Source organism: Bombina bombina, chromosome 9 (genome assembly GCF_027579735.1).
Source record: "Bombina bombina isolate aBomBom1 chromosome 9, aBomBom1.pri, whole genome shotgun sequence".
Taxonomy (NCBI): Eukaryota; Metazoa; Chordata; class Amphibia; order Anura; family Bombinatoridae; genus Bombina; species Bombina bombina.
This window is the reverse complement of record NC_069507.1, coordinates 284,899,932-284,921,221: the sequence shown is the minus strand read 5'-3', so window position 1 is coordinate 284,921,221 and position 21,290 is coordinate 284,899,932. Positions and strand designations below refer to the sequence as shown.

General features: G+C 45.2%; 1 protein-coding gene across 1 annotated transcript in view; it reads right to left on the bottom strand.

Moving 5' to 3' along the window:
- Positions 1-21,290, bottom strand: part of P3H3 (prolyl 3-hydroxylase 3) — a 200,365-nt gene that overhangs the window by 130,281 nt on the left and 48,794 nt on the right. Inside the window, exons 4-7 of the mRNA XM_053693072.1 lie at positions 16,048-16,137; positions 12,883-12,935; positions 12,420-12,451; positions 12,098-12,222 (exon numbers count right to left, since the gene is read on the bottom strand). Coding sequence (XP_053549047.1) covers positions 12,098-12,222; positions 12,420-12,451; positions 12,883-12,935; positions 16,048-16,137 — 300 coding nt within the window. The remainder of the gene's footprint in view (positions 1-12,097; positions 12,223-12,419; positions 12,452-12,882; positions 12,936-16,047; positions 16,138-21,290) is intronic.

The window sequence follows — 21,290 nt, the reverse complement described above, 5'->3', positions numbered from 1 at the left end:
CAAAGGATACAAACTACTTATAGAGAATACAGCTAATTCTCTAGTTAGTTTATTCATTTGTGTGTTTAACTCTTTATATTATAAGTTGTATTGTCACTTGCACAAAGGATACAAACTACTTATAGAGAATACAGCTAATTCTCTTGGTTCGTTTATTCATTTGTGTGTTTAACCCTTTGTAGTATAAGTTGTAGTCTCACCTGCACAAAGGATACAAACTACTTATAGAGAATACAGCTAATTCTCTAGGTCAGTTTATTCATTTGTGTGTTTAACCCTTTGTAGTATAAGTTGTATTCTCACCTGCACAAAGTATACAGACTTCTTATAGAGAATACAGCTAATTCTCTAGGTCAGTTTATTCATTTGTGTGTTTAACCCTTTGTAGTATAAGTTGTATTCTCACCTGCACAAAGGATACAAACTACTTATAGGGAATACAGCTAATTCTCTAGGTCAGTTTATTCATTTGTGTGTTTAACCCTTTGTAGTATAAGTTGTATTCTCACCTGCACAAAGGATACAAACTACTTATAGAGAATACAGCTAATTGTCTAGTTAGTTTATTCATTTGTGTGTTTAACCCTTTGTAGTATAAGTTGTAGTCTCACTTGCACAAAGGATACAAACTACTTATAGAGAATACAGCTAATTGTCTAGTTAGTTTATCATTTGTGTGTTTAACCCTTTGTAGTATAAGTTGTATTCTCACCTGCACAAAGGATACAAACTACTTATAGAGAATACAGCTAATTCTCTAGGTCAGTTTATTCATTTGTGTGTTTAACCCTTTGTAGTATAAGTTGTATTCTCACCTGCACAAAGGATACAGAGTACTTAAAGGGACAGTAAACACCAAAAATGTTATGGTTTAAAAAGATAGATAATCCCTTTATTTACCATTCCCCAGTTTTGCATAACAAACACAATTATATTAATATACTTTTTACCTCTGTGATTACCTTGTATCTAACCCTCTGCAGCCTGCCCCTTATCTCAGTTATATTAATATATTTTTTACCTCTGTGATTACCTTGTATCTAACCCTCTGCAGCCTGTTCCTTATCTCAGTTATATTAATATACTTTTTACCTCTGTGATTACCTTGTATCTAAGCCTCTGCAGACTGCTCCTTATCTCAGTTATATTAATAAACTTTTTACCTCTGTGATTACCCTGTATCTAAGCCTCTGCAGATTGCTCCTTATCTCAGTTATATTAATATACTTTTTACCTCTGTGATTACCTTGTATCTAAGCCTCTGCAGACTGCTCCTTATCTCAGTCATATTAATATACTTTTTACCTCTGTGATTACCTTGTATCTAAGCCTCTGCAGACTGCCCCTTATCTCAGTTATATTAATACACTTTTTACCTCTATGATTACCTTGTATCTAAGCCTCTGCAGACTGCCCCTTATCTCAGTTATATTAATATACTTTTTACCTCTGTGATTACCTTGTATCTAACCCTCTGCAGACTGCTCCTTATCTCAGTTATATTAATATACTTTTTACCTCTGTGATTTCCCTGTATCTAAGCCTCTGCAGACTGCCCCTTATCTCAGTTATATTAATATACTTTTTACCTCTGTGATTACCTTGTATCTAAGCCTCTGCAGACTGCTCCTTATCTCAGTTATATTAATATACTTTTTACCTCTGTGATTACCTTGTATCTAAGCCTCTGCAGATTGCTACTTATCTCAGTTATATTAATATACTTTTTACCTCTTTGATTACTTTGTATCTAAGCCTGTGCAGACTGCTCCTTATCTCAGTTATATTAATATACATTTTACCTCTGTGATTACCCTGTATCTAAGCCTCTGCAGACTGCTCCTTATCTCAGTTATATTAATATACTTTTTACCTCTGTGATTACTTTGTATCTAAGCCTGTGCAGACTGCTCCTTATCTCAGTTATATTAATATACATTTTACCTCTGTGATTACCTTGTATCTAAGCCTCTGCAGACTGCTCCTTATTTCAGTTATATTAATATACTTTTTACCTCTGTGATTACTTTGTATCTAAGCCTCTGCAGACTGCTCCTTATCTCAGTTATATTAATAAGGAAATTTATGCTTACCTGATAAATTTATTTCTTTTACGATATGACGAGTCCACGGATTTCATCCTTACTTATGGGATATTCACCTCCTGGTCAGAAGGAGGAGGCAAAGAGCACCACAGCAGAGCTGTATATATAGCTCCTCCCTTCCCTCCCACTCCAGTCATTCGACCAAAGTTAGGAAGAGAAAGGAAAAGCCAAGGTGCAGAGGTGACTGAAGTTTAACAAAAATAAAGACCTGTCTTAGAAAATGACAGGGTGGGCCGTGGACTCGTCATATCGTAAAAGAAATAAATTTATCAGGTAAGAATAAATTTTGTTTTCTTTTACAAGATACGACGAGTCCACGGATTTCATCCTTACTTGTGGGATACAATACCAAAGCTATAGGACACGGATGAAAGGGAGGGACAAGACAGGAACCTAAACGGAAGGCACCACTGCTTGAAGAACCTTTCTCCCAAAAACAGCCTCAGACGAGGCAAAAGTATCAAATTTGTAAAATTTGTAAAAAGTGTGAAGAGACGACCACCAAGTTGCAGCCTTGCAAATCTGTTCAACAGAAGCATCATTTTTAAATGCCCATGAGGAAGCCACAGCCCTAGTTGAATGAGCCGTAATTCTTTCAGGAGGCTGCTGTCCAGAAGTCTCATATGCAAAACAGATGATACTCTTCAGCCAAAAAGAAAGAGAGGTAGCCGTAGCTTTCTGACCCCTACGTCTTCCAGAAAAAACAACAAATAATGAAGATGATTGACGAAAATCTTTAGTCGCCTGCAAGTAAAACTTCAGGGCACGGACCACGTCCAAGTTATGTAACAGACGCTCCTTCTTAGAAGAAGGATTAGGACACAATGAAGGAACAAAAATTTTCTGATTAATATTTTTGTTGGAAACAACCTTAGGAAGAAAAACAGGTTTGGTACGTAACACTACCTTATCGGAATAAAAAATAAGATAAGGAGAATTACATTCTAATGCTGAAAGCTCAGAAACTCTGCGAGCAGAAGAAATAACAACCAAAAATAAAACTTTCCAAGATAACAACTTAATATCTATGGAATGCATAGGTTCAAACGGAACCCCTTTGTTATGGTATAACCCGGATACCAAGGGTTAATACCTGATGAAAGATGCCCTGAATGTGGGATCAGCAACACACACAAACCCAGCTAATTCCCCCCAAACATGAGACCAGGCTCCATCTTGAAGGTAAAAACAGAATGTACTTTATTGAGGGCTATATGCCCAGTATTTATGTAGGTCTGAGACCAGATGGGGGGTTGGAAGAGTATTTTACATTAGATAGAGGGAAGACGCCCTTTTGCATGATACAATAGAATTACATTACTTAAGCAGATAAACAATTTAAACACAAGAAAACAATGGAGTCCTTCTTATCACTTGGAAGTATGCTCTCTGGAGGTGATTAAACAATGTGAATGCTTATCACATAAACCTAATTACAGTACACAATAGATGCTGCCAGGAAACCTGTCTTTAGAAAATAGCTTCTCAAAGCTGAACAAAGTTAACCCTTCCAGTACTGACAGAGGGGTCTGTCACACGGCTCCCTCCTGGTGGGACACTCCGGCAGACCCGGCTTGACCCTTTGGCGGGTCAACTTGGGGATGACCGGACTAGGAGGTGGTAGGCATGTCAGTTTGCCGGGACAATCCATCTGTATTCCCATTATGAGAGAGAATTCCTGTCCGTATAAATAAGGGTTCAACTTCTTCAGTGCCCAGACTAGGGCTAAACAGTCCTTCAAAATCTCATCGGCTTCTTTACGAGTTTTTTTGTACCTGCTCTTTATAGGTATCCACAAGCCCTTCATGCTGACGTAGGTTGCCCTTGAGCTGCTGCACCTCACTATGAGCCAGCGTCAGCTTCTCCTCCAGTGTCGCTAAGTTTGTCTTTAATGTTTCATGTTCCACTCTGAAGCTGGTGTTTTCTGCAGTCTGTCGGTGCAGCTTGTCTAGCACAGATTCCAGTTTTAAACGCGCTTTTTCCTCTGCGCTCCTCTTCTCTCCCGCTAGCACTGTTACATGATTGTTTAACGTGACCATTTCATCCTCTACTTGACTCTTCTCCTTCATCAGCGCATTGTAACGGGACTTCCACATATCAATAGCGGATAGAGATTTACTGAGCTCAGCGTCCTGGGGCTCAGCAGCAGGTGGGTCAGTCTCTGCGGCACGGATCTGGGCACTGGTAGTCACAGGGTTAACATCGGTGGGACCCATGGGAGCGTAGGCAGAAACAAGGGGGGCCAAGTTATTTCCAAGGAGAACATCAGCAGGTAAGTCCTTCATGACCCCCACATTCACAGGTCTAGCGCCCCCTCCCCAATCCAAATGTACCCGGGCAACAGGTAGGTGGAACACAGCGCCCCCTGCTACCCTCACAGCCACAGTGTCTCCGGTGTGCTGGTTCTCAGACACCAAGTTCTTTTGGAGCAAGGTCATGGTAGCACCAGTATCCCGTAGACCACTGACCTCCTTCCCATTCACTTTAACCAGTTGCCGGTTATCCCGGTGGGCAGCTTCTACAGGGTCTGCTTCATGTAGGATGCCCCAGCATTCTTGCTCCTCTACGTAGTGGGCCGCAGGCCGGGGGTTACGTGGGTTTCCGCCGGCGGGTCTCCTCCAGGACTGTGCTTGGTTCGCTGTGTTTAGGGGACACTCTGGTCTTTTGTGCCCTAGTTTCTTACATCCAAAGCATCGAATAGGCTGTGAGTAGTCCCGTGAGTTGAACCGGGCTGTCTGAGGATAGTTCGTGGCTGGAGGCCGTGTGGTAGAGCGGTTGCGCCGGGGGTTGGTAACTGGTAGCTGCTGGGGTGACTGTGGGTCTGTACTCCACTCTGGCAGGGGGCTTAGTGGTAGCAGTGTCCAGTTTGCGGGCATCCGTATACTCATCTGCCAGGCGAGCAGCTTCATGCAGGGTGGAGGGTTTACGGTCCCGAACCCACTCTCTAACTCCTGCGGATAACTTGTCGAAGCAATGTTCCAACAGGAATAGCTGCAGCACCTCTTCCCCGGATACGGCTTGGCACCCCGCCATCCAGTGAGCTGCTGTGCACCTTACATGCCCACTCAACGTAGGAATCTCCAGCTAGTTTAACAGTGTCTCTGAACCATCTCCTGTATGCCTCCGGTGTAATCGCATACCTGGAGAGCAAAGCCTCTTTTACAACATTATAATCCCCGACTTCCTCATCTGGAATAGCCCGAAAAGCCTCGCTGGCCCGGCCAGATAATTTTCCGAATAATATCATGACCCAGTCCTCTGTGGGTACCTTGTGTAGGGCACATTGCCTCTCAAAATCCGCAAGGTACCCATCAATCTATCCTTCTGTTTCCAGGAAGTTTTTAAAAGCTGCAAAATGTACTTTTCTCTTTTCCACTGGGGTTGCTGTGACTTGGGCTGCTGCAGCGCCTCTTTGGCGAAGTAGGTTGGCCTCCACAGCTGCTATGACCCGGTCGATAATTTCTGTAGTCGGGTTGGGGCCATAATGTGCCAGTCTTATTTTAACCGCCCGGTCAAAGCTTGCTTCTTCGGGGGTTCTGTCTGATATGCTGAGCCCATTGGTTCCTTCGGTCCCTGGTACTCCGTCCATCTCTGTCAGTATTGTAATAATCTCCCTCTTCCTGAGGTTACTGGCTTGTCAGCCCCGTTGTTCTAGCAGGTCTTTAAGGGTAGCTCTTTTCAGCCTTTCATTCGGTACTCCCATTAGGTCTGGATGTGTAGTTGGTCTTCTGGGCGATGAGGATCATCCCGTCGCTTGCCACCAATTGTTATGGTATAACCCGGATACCAAGGGTTAATACCTGATGAAAGATGCCCTGAATGTGGGATCAGCAACACACACAAACCCAGCTAATTCCCCCCAAACATGAGACCAGGCTCCATCTTGAAGGTAAAAACAGAATGTACTTTATTGAGGGCTATATGCCCAGTATTTATGCAGGTCTGAGACCAGATGGGGGGTTGGAAGAGTATTTTACATTAGATAGAGGGAAGACACCCTTTGACATGATACAATAGAATTACATTACTTAACCAAATAAACAATTTAAACACAAGAAAACAATGGAGTCCTTCTTATCACTTGGAAGTCTGCTCTCTGGAGGTGATTAAACAATGTGAATGCTTATCACATAAACCTAATTACAGTACACAATATGCTAGGAAACCTGTCTTTAGAAAATAGCTTCTCAAAGCTGAACAAAGTTAACCCTTCCAGTACTTTGAAGAACCTTAAGGACTAAATTCAAACTCCAAGGAGGAGCAATAGGTCTAAACACAGGCCTGATTCTAGTCAGAGCCTGACAAAAAGATTGAACATCCGGAATATCTGTCAGACGTTTATGTAGCAAAATAGATAAAGCAGAAATCTGTCCCTTTAAGGAACTTGCTGATAACCCTTTCTCCAAATCGTCTTGGAGAAAAGATAAAATCCTAGGAATCCTAATCTGACTCCATGAGTAGCCCTTGGATTCACACCAATAAAGATATTTACGCCATATCTTACGGTAAATCTTTCTTGTAACAGGTTTACGTGCCTGGATCAAGGTATCAATGACCGAATCAGAGAACCCCCGCTTAGATAAAATCAAGCGTTCAATCTCCAAGCAGTCAGCTGCAGAGAAACTAGATTCGGATGATGGAAGGGTCCCTGAATGAGAAGGTCCTGCCTCAATGGAAGCTTCCACTGTGGCAGAGAGGACATGCCCACCAAATCGGCATACGCAGGCGCGATGAGAATCGCAGAAGCCCTCTCCTGTTTGATCCGAGAAATCATCCGGGAAAGGAGAGCAAATGGTGGAAACACATAAGCTAGGTTGAACGACCAAGGCACTGCCAAGGCATCTATCAGTTTGGCCTGAGGATCCCTGGACCTGAATCCGTATCGCGGGAGCTTGGCATTCTGACGAGATGCCATAAGATCCAGCTCCGGTCTGCCCCATCTGAGAATCAGGGTGGCAAAGACCTTCGGATGGAGTTCCCATTCCCCCGATTAAACGTCTGTCTGCTCAAAAAATCCGCTTCCCAGTTGTCCACTCCTGGGATGTAGATTGCTGACAGATAACAAGAGTGAGCCTCCGCCCACCGAATTATCTTGGATACTTCTGTCATCGCTAAGGAACTCCTTGTTCCTCCCTGATGATTGATGTAAGTCACAGTCGTGATGTTGTCCGACTGAAATCGGATTAATTCGGCCGAAGTCAACTGAGGCCAAGCCTGAAGCGCATTGAATATTGCTCTCAACTCCAGGATATTGATGGGAAGTAGAGACTCCGACCGAGTCCACACACCCTGAGCCTTCAGGGAATTCCAGACTGCACCCCATCCAAGTAGACTGGCGTCCGTTGTCACTATTACCCATGAGTCTCTGTGGAAGCACGTCCCTTGGGACAGATGATCCGGCAACAACCACCAAAGAAGAGAGTCCCTTGTCTCCTGATCCAGATCTATCTGAGGAGACAAATTTGCATAATCTCCATTCCACTGTCTGAGCGTGCTCAGTTGTAGAGGTCTGAGATGAAAACGAGCAAACGGAATGATGTCCATTGCCGCCACCATCCATCCAATTACCTCCATGCACTGAGCCACTGATGGCCGAGGATTGGACTGAAGGGATCGGCATGTATTCAGAATCTTTAACTTTGCGACTTCCGGCAAAAAGATTTTCATGGATATAGAGTCTATTAGAGTTCCCAGGAAAGGAACCCTTGTCTGTGGAATTAGTGAACTCTTTTCTAGATTCACCTTCCACCCATGAGTCCTTAGAAAGGATAGAACAATGTTGGTATGAGACTGTCAGCTGATAAGACGACGCCTGGATCAGAATATTGTCCAGATAAGGCGCCACTGCAATGCCCCGTGGCCTGAGAACCGCCAGCAGAGACCCTAGAACCTTCGTGAAGATCCTGGGTGCCGTGGCCAACCCGAATGGAAGGGCCCCAAACTGAAAAGGTTTGTCCAGAAAGGCAAACCTCAGGAACTGGTGATGATCTCTGTGGATAGGAATATGAAGATATGCATCCTTTAAGTCCACGGTAGTCATATAGTCATATATTGACCCTCCTGGATCAATGGAAGAATTGTCCGAATAGTCTCCATCTTGAAGGATGGAACCCTGAGAAACTTATTTAGATCTAAAATGGGTCGGAACGTTCCCTCTTTTTTGGGAACCACAAAAAGATTTGAGTAAAACCCCTGCCCCCGTTCCTGTATTGGAACTGGACAAATAACTCCCATAGTGGAGAGGTCTTTTACACAACGTAAGAACGCCTCTCTTTATCTGGTCTACAGACAATCGTGAAAGAAGGAACCTTCCCCTTGGGAAGGAATTTTTGAACTCCAACTGATACCCCTGAGACACGATTTCTAGTGTCCAGGGATCCTGAACATTTCTTATCCAAGCCTGGATAAAGAGAGAAAGTCTGCCCCCTACTAGATCCGGTCCCTTCTTGGGTTGTTTACCCTTGTTCCAAGCCTGGTTGGGTCTCCAGGTGAGCTTGGCTTGAGGATAATTCCCTTCCTGTTTAGCGGAAGAGGAAGGGGGGACTCCTTTGAAATTACGAAAGAAACGAAAATTACTCTGTCGTCCCCTTTGCTTAGATGTTTTGTCTTGAGGGAGGAGATGACCCTTGCCTCCCGTAATATCAGAAATGATCTCTTTCAAATCAGGCCCGAATAGGGTCTTTCCCTTTAAAGGAATAGCCAAAAGTTTGGATTCAGAGTACACATCCGCAGACTAAGATTTTAACCATAAAGCTCTTTGTGCTAAGATGGAGAATCCCGAACTCTTAGCCGCTAATTTGGTGATCTGAAAGGAAGCATCCGTAATAAAAGAATTAGCCAGCTTAAGGACCTTAATTCTGTCCTGCATTTCCTCTAAAGAGGTCTCAGTTTTAAGAGACTCTTCTAGAGTGTCAAACCAAAAAGAAGCCGCAGTCGTGACTGTTACAATGCAGGCCGCCCGTTGCAATAAAAACCCCTGATGAATATATAGTTTTTTGAGAAGACCCTCCAACTTCTTATCCATGGGGTCTTTGAAAGCACAACTGTCCTCGATAGGAGATAGTTCCCTCCACCTTAGGGACCGTCTGCCAAGAGTCCCAAACAGAGTCAGCTATCGGGTACATTTTCTTAAAAATAGGGGAAGGGGAGAACGGGATACCCGGTCTTTCCCATTCCCTTGTAATAATTTCCGAAATTCTCTTAGGAACCGGAAAAACATCAGAATAAGAAGGGACCTCTAAGTATTTGTCCATCTTACTCAATTTCTCTGGTGGGACCACAATAGAGTCACAGTCGTCCAGAGTCACCAAAACCTCTCGCAGCAAAAGGCGGAGGTGTTCAAGTTTAAATCTGAAGAACATGACGTCCGAATCTGTCGGGGGTAATGCACTTCCTGGGTCAGACAGTTCCCCCTCAGACAGGGCCTCCCTACCCCCCAATTCAGAGCCCTGGGAAGGTATATCGGAGATAGCCATTAAAACATCAGAAGTCGCAGGGACTACATGGACCTCTGTCCTGCTGCGTTTGCCTTGTAACACTGGCAACTTAGATAAAACTTCTGTAAGAGTGGATGACATAACTGCAGCCATATGCTGCAGAGTGAATGAAGTGGACGCAGTTGAAGAACACGGCGTTGCTTGGGCGGGCTTTAAAGGTCGTGACGCTTGGGCATACCCTGAGTCTCATCAGTCTGAGAAGCATCCTTAGACATACTTGCATTAAAGAAAATTTGTTCTTTAAATTGTAAAGCCCTCTCAGTACATGAGGGACAAAAAGGAATAGGGGGTTCCACATTGGCATGTAAACACATAGAACACGTACTTTCCTGAAGTTCAGCCATGACAAACAACCAGCAATAGCAATATTGATCGTCTTTTACTTAGTAAATTTTACTCTATCTGCCCAGATTAGCTATGGGTAAGGTCTTAACAAACTTTAGCACTTGCACCTCGCCACAGCTCTACTGCGGCGCCTACCTGCCCCCACGAGACACTGAATACTCCATGAGCGGTGCTGCTAAGCCTGTTTGTGAAAGTTGTAGACACGAACTGACTTAGGCCACACCGGAGCCCAGAGACCTGCTGCCGATCGAGGATCCGGATAACAACTGCGCGGCTAAGCGCGCGAAGCTAAGCCCCGCCCATCGTGGGCGTAAACTAAGTCCCCAGCAAAGGAAACCGCATGGGAATGAAAAATGTCGGTTTAACCACATAAACCATAATAAAGTGAACAGCCAATGTGCCCCTCAATAAACAATACAGTCCCCTGTCCTGTCATAAGTTTCATCACAGTTAACGTTAGAACACTTGGGGAACCCGCAATCTCCCAGTGTCAAGCCCACAAACATAAAATACCCACCGGGTTAAGCACACATTAGGGTACTGAAAAACACAGTTGATTTCACCCAATAGAGAGGGGAACCCCAGGCACACCATTCATGACCTCTGTGCAAACTGATTACCCCTTCCCGGTATAGGTAATAAATGCCAGTCTGTTCTGAGATATCTCAGTCTCCCCAGAAGCAAATGACTGCACATACCTTAATGCTGAGCGCAGCATGACGTGGTCCCACACAATGAAGATGCTCTTTTCACCACCTTCAGCCGATCTGTGGGAACAAGCAGGGTCTTAGATAATGTTTGCTAAGGCCATCATCATCAGGGCAGCAAATAATATGGGAGTCACTGAATGAAGATTTCCCCGATTGCTGTCTACCCTGAGAAAAATAGTACTCACTGGTACCATTTAAAATAAAAAACTCTTGATTGAAGAATCTAAACCTCACTTTACCTCTTCCTATCACTAACACAGGCAAAGAAAATGACTGGAGTGGGAGGGAAGGGAGGAGATATATATACAGCTCTGCTGTGGTGCTCTTTGCCTCCTCCTGCTGACCAGGAGGCGAAATCCCATAAGTAAGGATGAAATCCGTGGACTCGTCATATCTTGTAAAATAAATACTTTTTACCTCTGTAATTACCTTGTATCTAAGCCTCTGCAGACTGCTCCTTATCTCAGTTATATTAATATACTTTTTACCTCTATGATTACCGTGTATCTAACCCTCTGCAGACTGCCCCTTATCTCAGTTATATTAATATACTTTTTACCTCTGTGATTACCTTGTATCTAAGCTTCTGCAGACTGCCCCTTATCTCAGTTATATTAATATACTTTTTACCTCTGTGATTACCTTGTATCTAAGCTTCTGCAGACTGCCTCCTTATCTCAGATCTTTTGACAGACAGTGACGAATGGATACCGGGGATAAAATACAGGTCACGGCTTTTGTGCACATTTACAATGTTTAAATTGTTAAAGTTGGGTATGCTAGTTGAGAATATTTGTAATGTAATCTGTGTGCCGGTTTGCATGCGTGAATCCCTAATGGCGATGTATTGTGTATCACATTGGAGGAAGGGCCACTACGTCATTATGACGTTGGGGTTTTCACGCATGTGCACTGACATAAGAGACACTAACTTTTTTTTTTATAAAGATTGGATAATGTATCTGTACAGTTACTCACCTGATGAAACTGTAAGACCAAAAAACGTGTTGTGTTTTTTATTGCTTTTATTACTTTAATAAAAAAAAATACTTTATTTTCAGGTACAATCTGAGCTTTGTTTGCCGACTGCTCATTTAATTATCAAGACTGTGCAGCCGTCTTTCTACAGCATTTTAGGTTTAGGGGCAAACTTAATCATAACAAGATTTTCAGCACAAGAATCGAGTAGACACAGTTGTCAACACCAGAGTGTCAGTGATCTGGACGACTCCTAATAGTGCAGTATGTGATTAAAGCACTTTGTGAGTACCATACTTTGATATTTGGAGGCTATTGGGGCGTCTGATTCCATTTTTGTGTATCTCAGACTATTATTATTTCCAGCCCTCGCTAATTATCGGCTAACCCCTTGTCCTGTTTTCCCTCCTTCATACGATTTTACTAACTCTCCTGTTTTGTGACTTTATTATTTCAGACTAACCTGCGCCATAATGAGAAGCCCCTGACAATCTTCCTCACTAATCACCCCATCCAGAGCGACTCTCCGTGTTCCATTCATCTGTGCCGGGGTCATTGTTACAGACACCCCGTCATAGGGCAAATCACCTGCAAGGTACAGCATAACGGAATAGCACTGAAACCTAACCAGTATAGGCATTCTGATACCCCACCTGGCCTCTCTTATCGCCCCCTTGATAATCAGTTATGTGTAAGTACCCCAATGCCAACTGTTGTCACTGCACAGCTAGCAAAGTATCTAAATGATCACTTACCGTCAGCCCCAGGGCTTTTTATAGACTTACCCCTGCTCTGTGCTCTTGCCTCTCTCTCCATCCTGTGTGGTAGGTAAAGAAAATATTGTTAGGGGCAGTACAGAGGTGGGGGATTGGGTCTATTTTACCTCTAGCGGGCAGTACAGAGGGGTAATATATCAAATTGTACCTCTAGGTGTTAGTACAGAGGGGTAATATATCTAATTGTACCTCTAGGTGTTAGTACAGAGGGGTAATATATCTAATTGTACCTCTAGGTGTTAGTACAGAGGGGTAATATATCTCTACGTTGGGGGGCAGTACAGAGGGGTAATATATCTATTTTATCTCTACGGGGCAGTACAGAGGGCTATTATCTCTATTTTATCGGCAGTAGGAAGGGGTAATATGTCGGGAGCAATACAAAAGGTAATGGACAATTTCTAGTTCTTGGGGCAAAACAGAGGGGGTACAGCCGCAGCCGTGTTCTAGGATGGTACAAAAGTGCTATTACCGGACTCGCTCTTTAATACTCTCAGGAATTATCTCATCAGGAGTCCAGGAATCCTGAACAAAAAGAAAAACACTTCAAAATGATTTATGCACAGTGACACACGGTGACAGAGTGACATACACACACACAGGCTAGACACTCACAGGCAGGCACAGGCTAGAAGACACTCACAGGCAGGCACAGGCTAGAAGACACTCAGAGACAGGCACAGGCTAGAAGACACTCAGAGACAGGCACAGGCTAGAAGACACTCACAGAAAGGCACAGGCTAGAAGACACTCACAGAAAGGCACAGGCTAGAAGACACTCACAGGCAGGCACAGGCTAGACACTCACAGGCAGGCACAGGCTAGACACTCACAGGCAGGCACAGGCTAGACACTCACAGACAGGCGCAGGCTAGACACTCACAGACAGGCGCAGGCTAGAAGACACTCGCAGACAGGCGCAGGCTAGAAGACACTCACAGGCAGGCACAGGCTAGACACTCACAGGCAGGCACAGGCTAGACACTCACAGACAGACACAGGCTAGACACTCACAGGCAGGCACAGGCTAGACACTCACAGACAGACACAGGCTAGACACTCACAGACAGGCGCAGGCTAGAAGACACTCGCAGACAGGCACAGGCTAGAAACTCACAGGCAGGCACAGGCTAGACACTCACAGGCAGGCACAGGCTAGACACTCACAGGCAGGCACAGGCTAGACACTCACAGACAGACACAGGCTAGACACTCACAGACAGGCGCAGGCTAGAAGACACTCGCAGACAGGCACAGGCTAGAAGACACTCACAGGCAGGCACAGGCTAGACACTCACAGGCAGGCACAGGCTAGACACTCACAGGCAGGCACAGGCTAGACACTCACAGGCAGGCACAGGCTAGACACTCACAGACAGACACAGGCTAGACACTCACAGACAGGCGCAGGCTAGAAGACACTCGCAGACAGGCACAGGCTAGAAGACACTCACAGGCAGGCACAGGCTAGAAACTCACAGGCAGGCACAGGCTAGAAACTCACAGGCAGGCACAGGCTAGACACTCACAGGCAGGCACAGGCTAGACACTCACAGGCAGGCACAGGCTAGAAGACACTCACAGGCAGGCACAGGCTAGACGACACTCACAGGCAGGCACAGGCTAGACGACACTCACAGACAGGCACAGGCTAGACACTCACAGGCAGGCACAGGCTAGACACTCACAGGCAGGCACAGGCTAGACACTCACAGGCAGGCACAGGCTAGACACTCACAGGCAGGCACAGGCTAGACACTCACAGGCAGGCACAGGCTAGACACTCACAGGCAGGCACAGGCTAGACACTCACAGGCAGGCACAGGCTAGACACTCACAGACAGGCACAGGCTAGACACTCACAGACAGGCACAGGCTAGACACTCACAGGCAGGCACAGGCTAAACACTCACAGGCAGGCACAGGCTAAACACTCACAGGCAGGCACAGGCTAGACACTCACAGGCAGGCACAGGCTAGACACTCACAGGCAGGCACAGGCTAGACACTCACAGGCAGGCACAGGCTAGACACTCACAGGCAGGCACAGGCTAGACACTCACAGGCAGGCACAGGCTAGACACTCACAGGCAGGCACAGGCTAGACACTCACAGGCAGGCACAGGCTAGACACTCACAGGCAGGCACAGGCTAGAAGACACTCACAGGCAGGCACAGGCTAGACACTCACAGGCAGGCACAGGCTAGACACTCACAGGCAGGCACAGGCTAGACACTCACAGGCAGGCACAGGCTAGACACTCACAGGCAGGCACAGGCTAGACACTCAAAGGCAGGCACAGGCTAGACACTCACAGGCAGGCACAGGCTAGACACTCACAGGCAGGCACAGGCTAGAAGACACTCACAGGCAGGCACAGGCTAGACACTCAAAGGCAGGCACAGGCTAGACACTCACAGGCAGGCACAGGCTAGACACTCACAGGCAGGCACAGGCTAGACACTCACAGGCAGGCACAGGCTAGACACTCACAGGCAGGCACAGGCTAGACACTCACAGGCAGGCACAGGCTAGACACTCACAGGCAGGCACAGGCTAGACACTCACAGGCAGGCACAGGCTAGACACTCACAGGCAGGCACAGGCTAGACACTCACAGGCAGGCACAGGCTAGACACTCACAGGCAGGCACAGGCTAGACACTCACAGACAGGCACAGGCTAGACACTCACAGGCAGGCACAGGCTAGACACTCACAGGCAGGCACAGGCTAGACACTCACAGGCAGGCACAGGCTAGACACTCAGAGACAGGCACAGGCTAGACACTCACAGGCAGGCACAGGCTAGACACTCAGAGACAGGCACAGGCTAGACACTCACAGGCAGGCACAGGCTAGACACTCAAAGGCAGGCACAGGCTAGACACTCACAGGCAGGCACAGGCTAGACACTCACAGGCAGGCACAGGCTAGACACTCACAGGCAGGCACAGGCTAGACACTCACAGGCAGGCACAGGCTAGACACTCACAGGCAGGCACAGGCTAGACACTCACAGGCAGGCACAGGCTAAACACTCACAGGCAGGCACAGGCTAGACACTCACAGGCAGGCACAGGCTAGACACTCACAGGCAGGCACAGGCTAGACACTCACAGGCAGGCACAGGCTAGACACTCACAGGCAGGCACAGGCTAGACACTCACAGGCAGGCACAGGCTAGACACTCAAAGGCAGGCACAGGCTAGACACTCACAGGCAGGCACAGGCTAGACACTCACAGGCAGGCACAGGCTAGAAGACACTCACAGGCAGGCACAGGCTAGACACTCAAAGGCAGGCACAGGCTAGACACTCACAGGCAGGCACAGGCTAGACACTCACAGGCAGGCACAGGCTAGACACTCACAGGCAGGCACAGGCTAGACACTCACAGGCAGGCACAGGCTAGACACTCACAGGCAGGCACAGGCTAGAAGACACTCACAGGCAGGCACAGGCTAGACACTCACAGGCAGGCACAGGCTAGACACTCACAGGCAGGCACAGGCTAGACACTCAAAGGCAGGCACAGGCTAGACACTCACAGGCAGGCACAGGCTAGACACTCACAGGCAGGCACAGGCTAGACACTCACAGACAGGCGCAGGCTAGACACTCAAAATGAGACTAACCGGATCATGAAATGAGATGCCCAGATTCTCCATGGAATAATAAAGTAGCTTCTTCTCTGCCAGGGCCCGTCGGATGTATGAGGCGATATTCTATGATGGGAGAAAACTTTCAGGAAAAGGAAATAGAAGTTTCAGACAAATCCAGAGCTGGAGAGGGGGTATATATGTTGGAATATACAGAAATGGAAGGTGAATAGTTTTTAGCTATAGTATAATCCTGCACAAATGTGGGAGGGGTGTAGTTAACTAGAAAGTTTTACTTAGATAACGAAGTCAAAAAGAGCTTGACAAAAGAAAGTTGTGTACACCTTTTATATTTAAAGAGTATAGCTAAATGATTTTATCACTAACAGTAAAACATAGCTTTTATTGGCACTTATTAAAAGAAAATATTAGCTATTATCTATCTGTAAACTACAAACCACTGCTAAGTATCAGGTTATAGGCTGTTAGACAAGCAATTTAAAACATGGAGATAAACCCTGTTAGAGGCTCCCCTGACGCGCGTTTCACCAACGCTTCTTCAGAGGGGGGCTTTTTTTTTTTTTTTTTTTTTAAAGCTTTATTGCATATAAGTCATTTAGTACAAAAGTGCGGAGACACAGCTCCAATGTGTACAAGGCAACATAAGCTGTAGTTTTAAAATAGTAAACAATAATAGAACCGTGAACTTCTTCAAAACAAGGTGACGGCAGCCCCTGCCCCAACTATAGCTGGTCCTGGCAACAATAATTGTCCATCAAGGTCACTTGTTATCTGTGTGGTTCGCCTGAAAGTCCTATTAGTACTTATCTTGTTAAAGGGGGGGGGGGCAGGGTGCCTACAGTTGAGTAAAGGATATCAAAGGACACCCTGTATAAAATAAAATTACAACAGTTGGATGGTTCAAGGGGGGGGGATAGAGAGAGGGGGAGGGTTACAAAATTAAGAATGGGGAATAAGAGGGGGAATGAGAAGGAAAGGGGAAAAAGGAGGAAGTGGTCTGGTCCCGGTCAGCCCGCGCCCCCAGCGCCCATGTCCAGCATGTTTATTTTTATCTTAAAACTCCCATGGCCAGTATTTGTTGGTTCAAGACTATAGTTTATTTAAGTTTTGTGTTGAACATAATAGGTCCAGAGAAGTGTGAACTCGGCGTAAGAATCCATTTTGTCATATTTGAGGTGGTAGTATTCTTCTAATTCAAGGATATCTGTAACTTTTTGGATCCACATATCTATGGTGGGGGTGTCCCTACTTCTCCAGTTTTGTGCTATCAGAGTTTTAATTCCATTGATCATAATGTTTAAAAGGCGGGAGTAAGGTTTATATTTAATTGTGGGGAAGGGCTTGTGTAGCAGCCACATCAAAGGGTCAAGTGGCAATTGGGTTTCTAGTATGATCTCTATCTCGTTAATCACAGCCCTCCAAAAGTTCTGGATGGTATTACACCACCACCACATGTGGGCTGTGTCGCTATTTACATGGCCACAGCGCCAACATTTATTACTCTGGGAACGAAATAGGCGATGTAACTTTCTTGGCGTAAGATGCCATCTGTGTAGTAGTTTGTAGTTGATTTCCATAATAGAGGAGGAGACTGAGGATCTCATCGTGGCTTGAAACATCGATATACTTGTTTGGGGCAATATGATGACCCCTAAATCCCTCTCCCAACTTTCTAGGAATGGTGGTATATAACCGGGTGTCGTGTGTGTCAGAATTTTGTATACGGATGATAATGTATGTCTTAGGGGCGGTGTTTGAAGGCAGAGGGATTCGAAGTTGGTTAGTGGTCTGATCATATTTCCGTAACCTGAGTGAGTGGTAATGTAGTGTATCGTTTGTTGGTAGGTAAACCAATTAGCAAAACAGTCGTGTCCTTCTGAGATTAACTCGGATCTTGGGAGTATTGATTCATTGTTAGTCAGCGTGTGGATTATAAAATCCCTATTTGGGGTGTCCACTATAGATTTAGTGGTGAAGTGTCTCCCCACAAATTCGCCGTTCTCTATCAGGGAAGTCAATGGGGAGGGTATTGACGAAATGAAGTGTGATGTGTTGACAGTGTGTCCCCATATATAATAAGTCTCTTGTATCATTGGGTTGTCTATTTTAATTTTTTTTAAAAGGTTTGGATTACTCCAGCACAGTCTCCCCAGGTGTGGTCTACCTGTTAGGAGGTGTTCAAGCGCTACCTATCTTTTGTGTTCGTAGTGGATGTTCCAGTCTATCAGTCTCTGCAGGAATATGGCCTGTCGATATGTACTAAGGTTCGGTACCCCCATACCTCCCTGGGCTCTAGACGTTTGCATTATGAGGCTGTTGATTCTGGGCGGTTTCCTATGCCATATAAAGTCGCTAAACGCTTTTTGTAAGGATGGGAGAAATGACTTAGGTAGGGGGATCGGTAAGGTTTGGAGAAGATAAAGAATTTGTGGGAATACATTCATTTTGATGACTTCAATGCGTCCTAGCCATGACAGTTTTTTGGAACCCCATGATGAGAGGTCTCGTACTATGGTGTGTTTGAGGGGCGTGTAGTTCAGATGGAATATGTCATCTAGTGAGGGTGAAAGATGGATCCCTAGATATTTCAGTGAGTGGGGGCACCACGCGAATGGAGTGACTTTTTGGGTAGCAGCTAAGGATGGGCCTGACATGTTTATATTTAATATTTCTGACTTTGTCATGTTGACAGCGAAATTTGATAAGGTTTGGTAAGTGCGGAATTCGTCTAGGAGGTTTCGAATTGAAGTTTCTGGGTTGGTAAGGGTAAAAAGCAAGTCGTCTGCGAACAGGGACAGCACATATTTCTGTTCTTCTATGGTGATTCCTGTTATCTGGGGGTTCTGCCTAATTTTGGTAGCTAATGTTTCGATGACACATGCGAATAGGAGTGGGGACAGGGGACATCCCTGACGTGTCCCGTTGGTGATGGGGAAGGGGGGTGACAAGGTACCATTGACTAGTATTTTCGCGGTGGGTTTGGAATAGAGCGAGAAGATTCTAATAAGGATCTTTGTCCCCAGTCCCATATGGGTTAGGGTGGCTTTCATGTAATCCCAGGCAACACGGTCAAAGGCCTTCTACGCGTCCGTGGACAGGAGAATAGAGGGGATGTTTTTGGCTTTAGCATAATAAATCAAATTTAAGGCCCTGACCATGCTGTCCTTCGCCTCTCTCCCAGGTACGAATCCGACCTGGTCGAGGTGAATTAGGTCTGGTAATACTTTGTTAAGTCTGCGCGCCAGTATCCTAGCGTATAGTTTAATGTCGGTGTTTAACAGCGATATTGGGTGATAATTGCTAGGGATATCTTGGGGTTTGTTAGGTTTGGGTATTAATATTATGTGAGCTTCTAATGCACTAGGGGGAAAGGCCTCGCATTCGTCTATGGAGTGGAAGTAATTCAACATATATGGGTTTAAAATGTCCTGAAAAGTGGTATAGTATTTATGGCTGAAGCCATCAGGTCCTGGCGCCTTTCCGGTGGGTAGGTTCTTTATGGCTAATTTGAATTCACCTAGAGATATGGGGTTCTCCAGTTGTTCTTTTTGTGACTCGGTTATGTGTGGTAGGTGGAGTTTTCTAAGATAGTCTTCAATCAGTTGTGTTCTGTGTTCAATGTGGTTCGGGTTGTCTGTGCTCGAGTTTCAGATATTGTACAGTTTTTGGAAGAATGATACGAAAGTGTGCGAGATTTGTTTAGTTGAGTTCTGAGGGATGCCGTTGTGGTCCTTGATTTGCATGATATATTTTTTGTTCGCTTTTTGCTTGAGGTATCTAGCTAGGGATCTGCCCGATTTGTTCCTGCCTTCGTAGTGCTTTTGGTGGGTGTATAGAGTCTGCCTTTTATGTATTTTATTAAGATGTGTGGCTAATGATTGTCTTTCTTGATTGAGCTTGCTAAGTAAGTCCTTGTTAGTTGGTGAGTTCTTATGTAGGGATTCTAGGTGTTGTATATTTGTAAGTAGCGAGGTGGTTAATTGCCTTTTAGATTTATTTAATTGTGCTTTGATAGCTATCAATTCCCCTCTGATGACGCTCTTGTGAGCCTCCCATAGTATGTGTTGTGCGGTGTCAGGTTTGGAATTATGTTCAAAGTACTCTAGGAGTGCTTTAGTGATTCAGGGGGTCACCAAAGGGTCGGCCAGTAGTTGTTCGTCTAGTCTCCAAATATAATCTTTTAGGGGCTTTGAGGGCCATGTCATAGTGCAAAGCACTGAAGCGTGATCCGACCAAGTGATTGTGAGATTTTTGCTGAATTAAATAGTGAGAGCCCTCCTACATCGGTGAACACATAGTCTATACGGGTATATACTTCGTGAGGGTATGAATAAAACGTGTAGTCCCTTAGTTGGGGATGCAGTGTTCTCCAGACGTCTTGTGCTACTATGTTTTTGAGGTAAGATTTAATTTTTGATGTCCTTGTGGTTGGTATGGAGGATCGCTGGGAAGAGCGATCTAGGTCAGGGTCAAGTGTCACGTTAAGGTCTCCGCCCATAATGAGAGTCCCTTTTTGGTGTTCCAAAACTAGATTAGTTATTCTTTTCATAAATTAATGTTGTGCGGTGTTGGGGGCGTATATTGAAGCCAGTGTTACTGGTCTACCATATAGGAGTCCAACAAGGATAAGGTATCTCCCATCTCTGTCTCTAACAGTCTGTATTACTGTAAAGGGGATGTCTTTCTTAATCAAGACCCCCACTCCATGTTTTTTGCTACGAGGGTGTGAAGCCCAGTAGCAGGTGCCGTATGTACGAGCGAATGTGTTTGGTTCCTTACCTTTACGAAAGTGGGTCTCCTGTAAAAATACCAGATCAGCCTTGTGTCTATGAAAGTCTTTGGATGCTATTGTTCTTTTACATGGTATGTTCAAGCCTTTTGCATTGACTGAGTATATGTTGATGTGGTTACTGGCATGAGAGCTATGATTTAGGTTAGCCATTGTCTATATGGTGGAAGTTAAGAATATATCTTAAGTTTTGGGTCTTAAATATAATTATTTCAGAATAACTAGGCGCTGGGGCGCTGAGGGGACCGGGAACATTTTCACATATCCACATTTGGCAGTGTGTACGAAACAAATTAGCAAAAGTCATAAGAAAAACAATTAGGGGGAAAAATAAAATAAAAAAATTAAAAGAACTAAGTAACACCAACATTAACTTCATGTTGGCTATGGAGGTAGCATATTCCTAATATCAACCATGCCCCTGACGTATACAAATAAAAACAGCATTGGGGGAGCTATATAATGATAG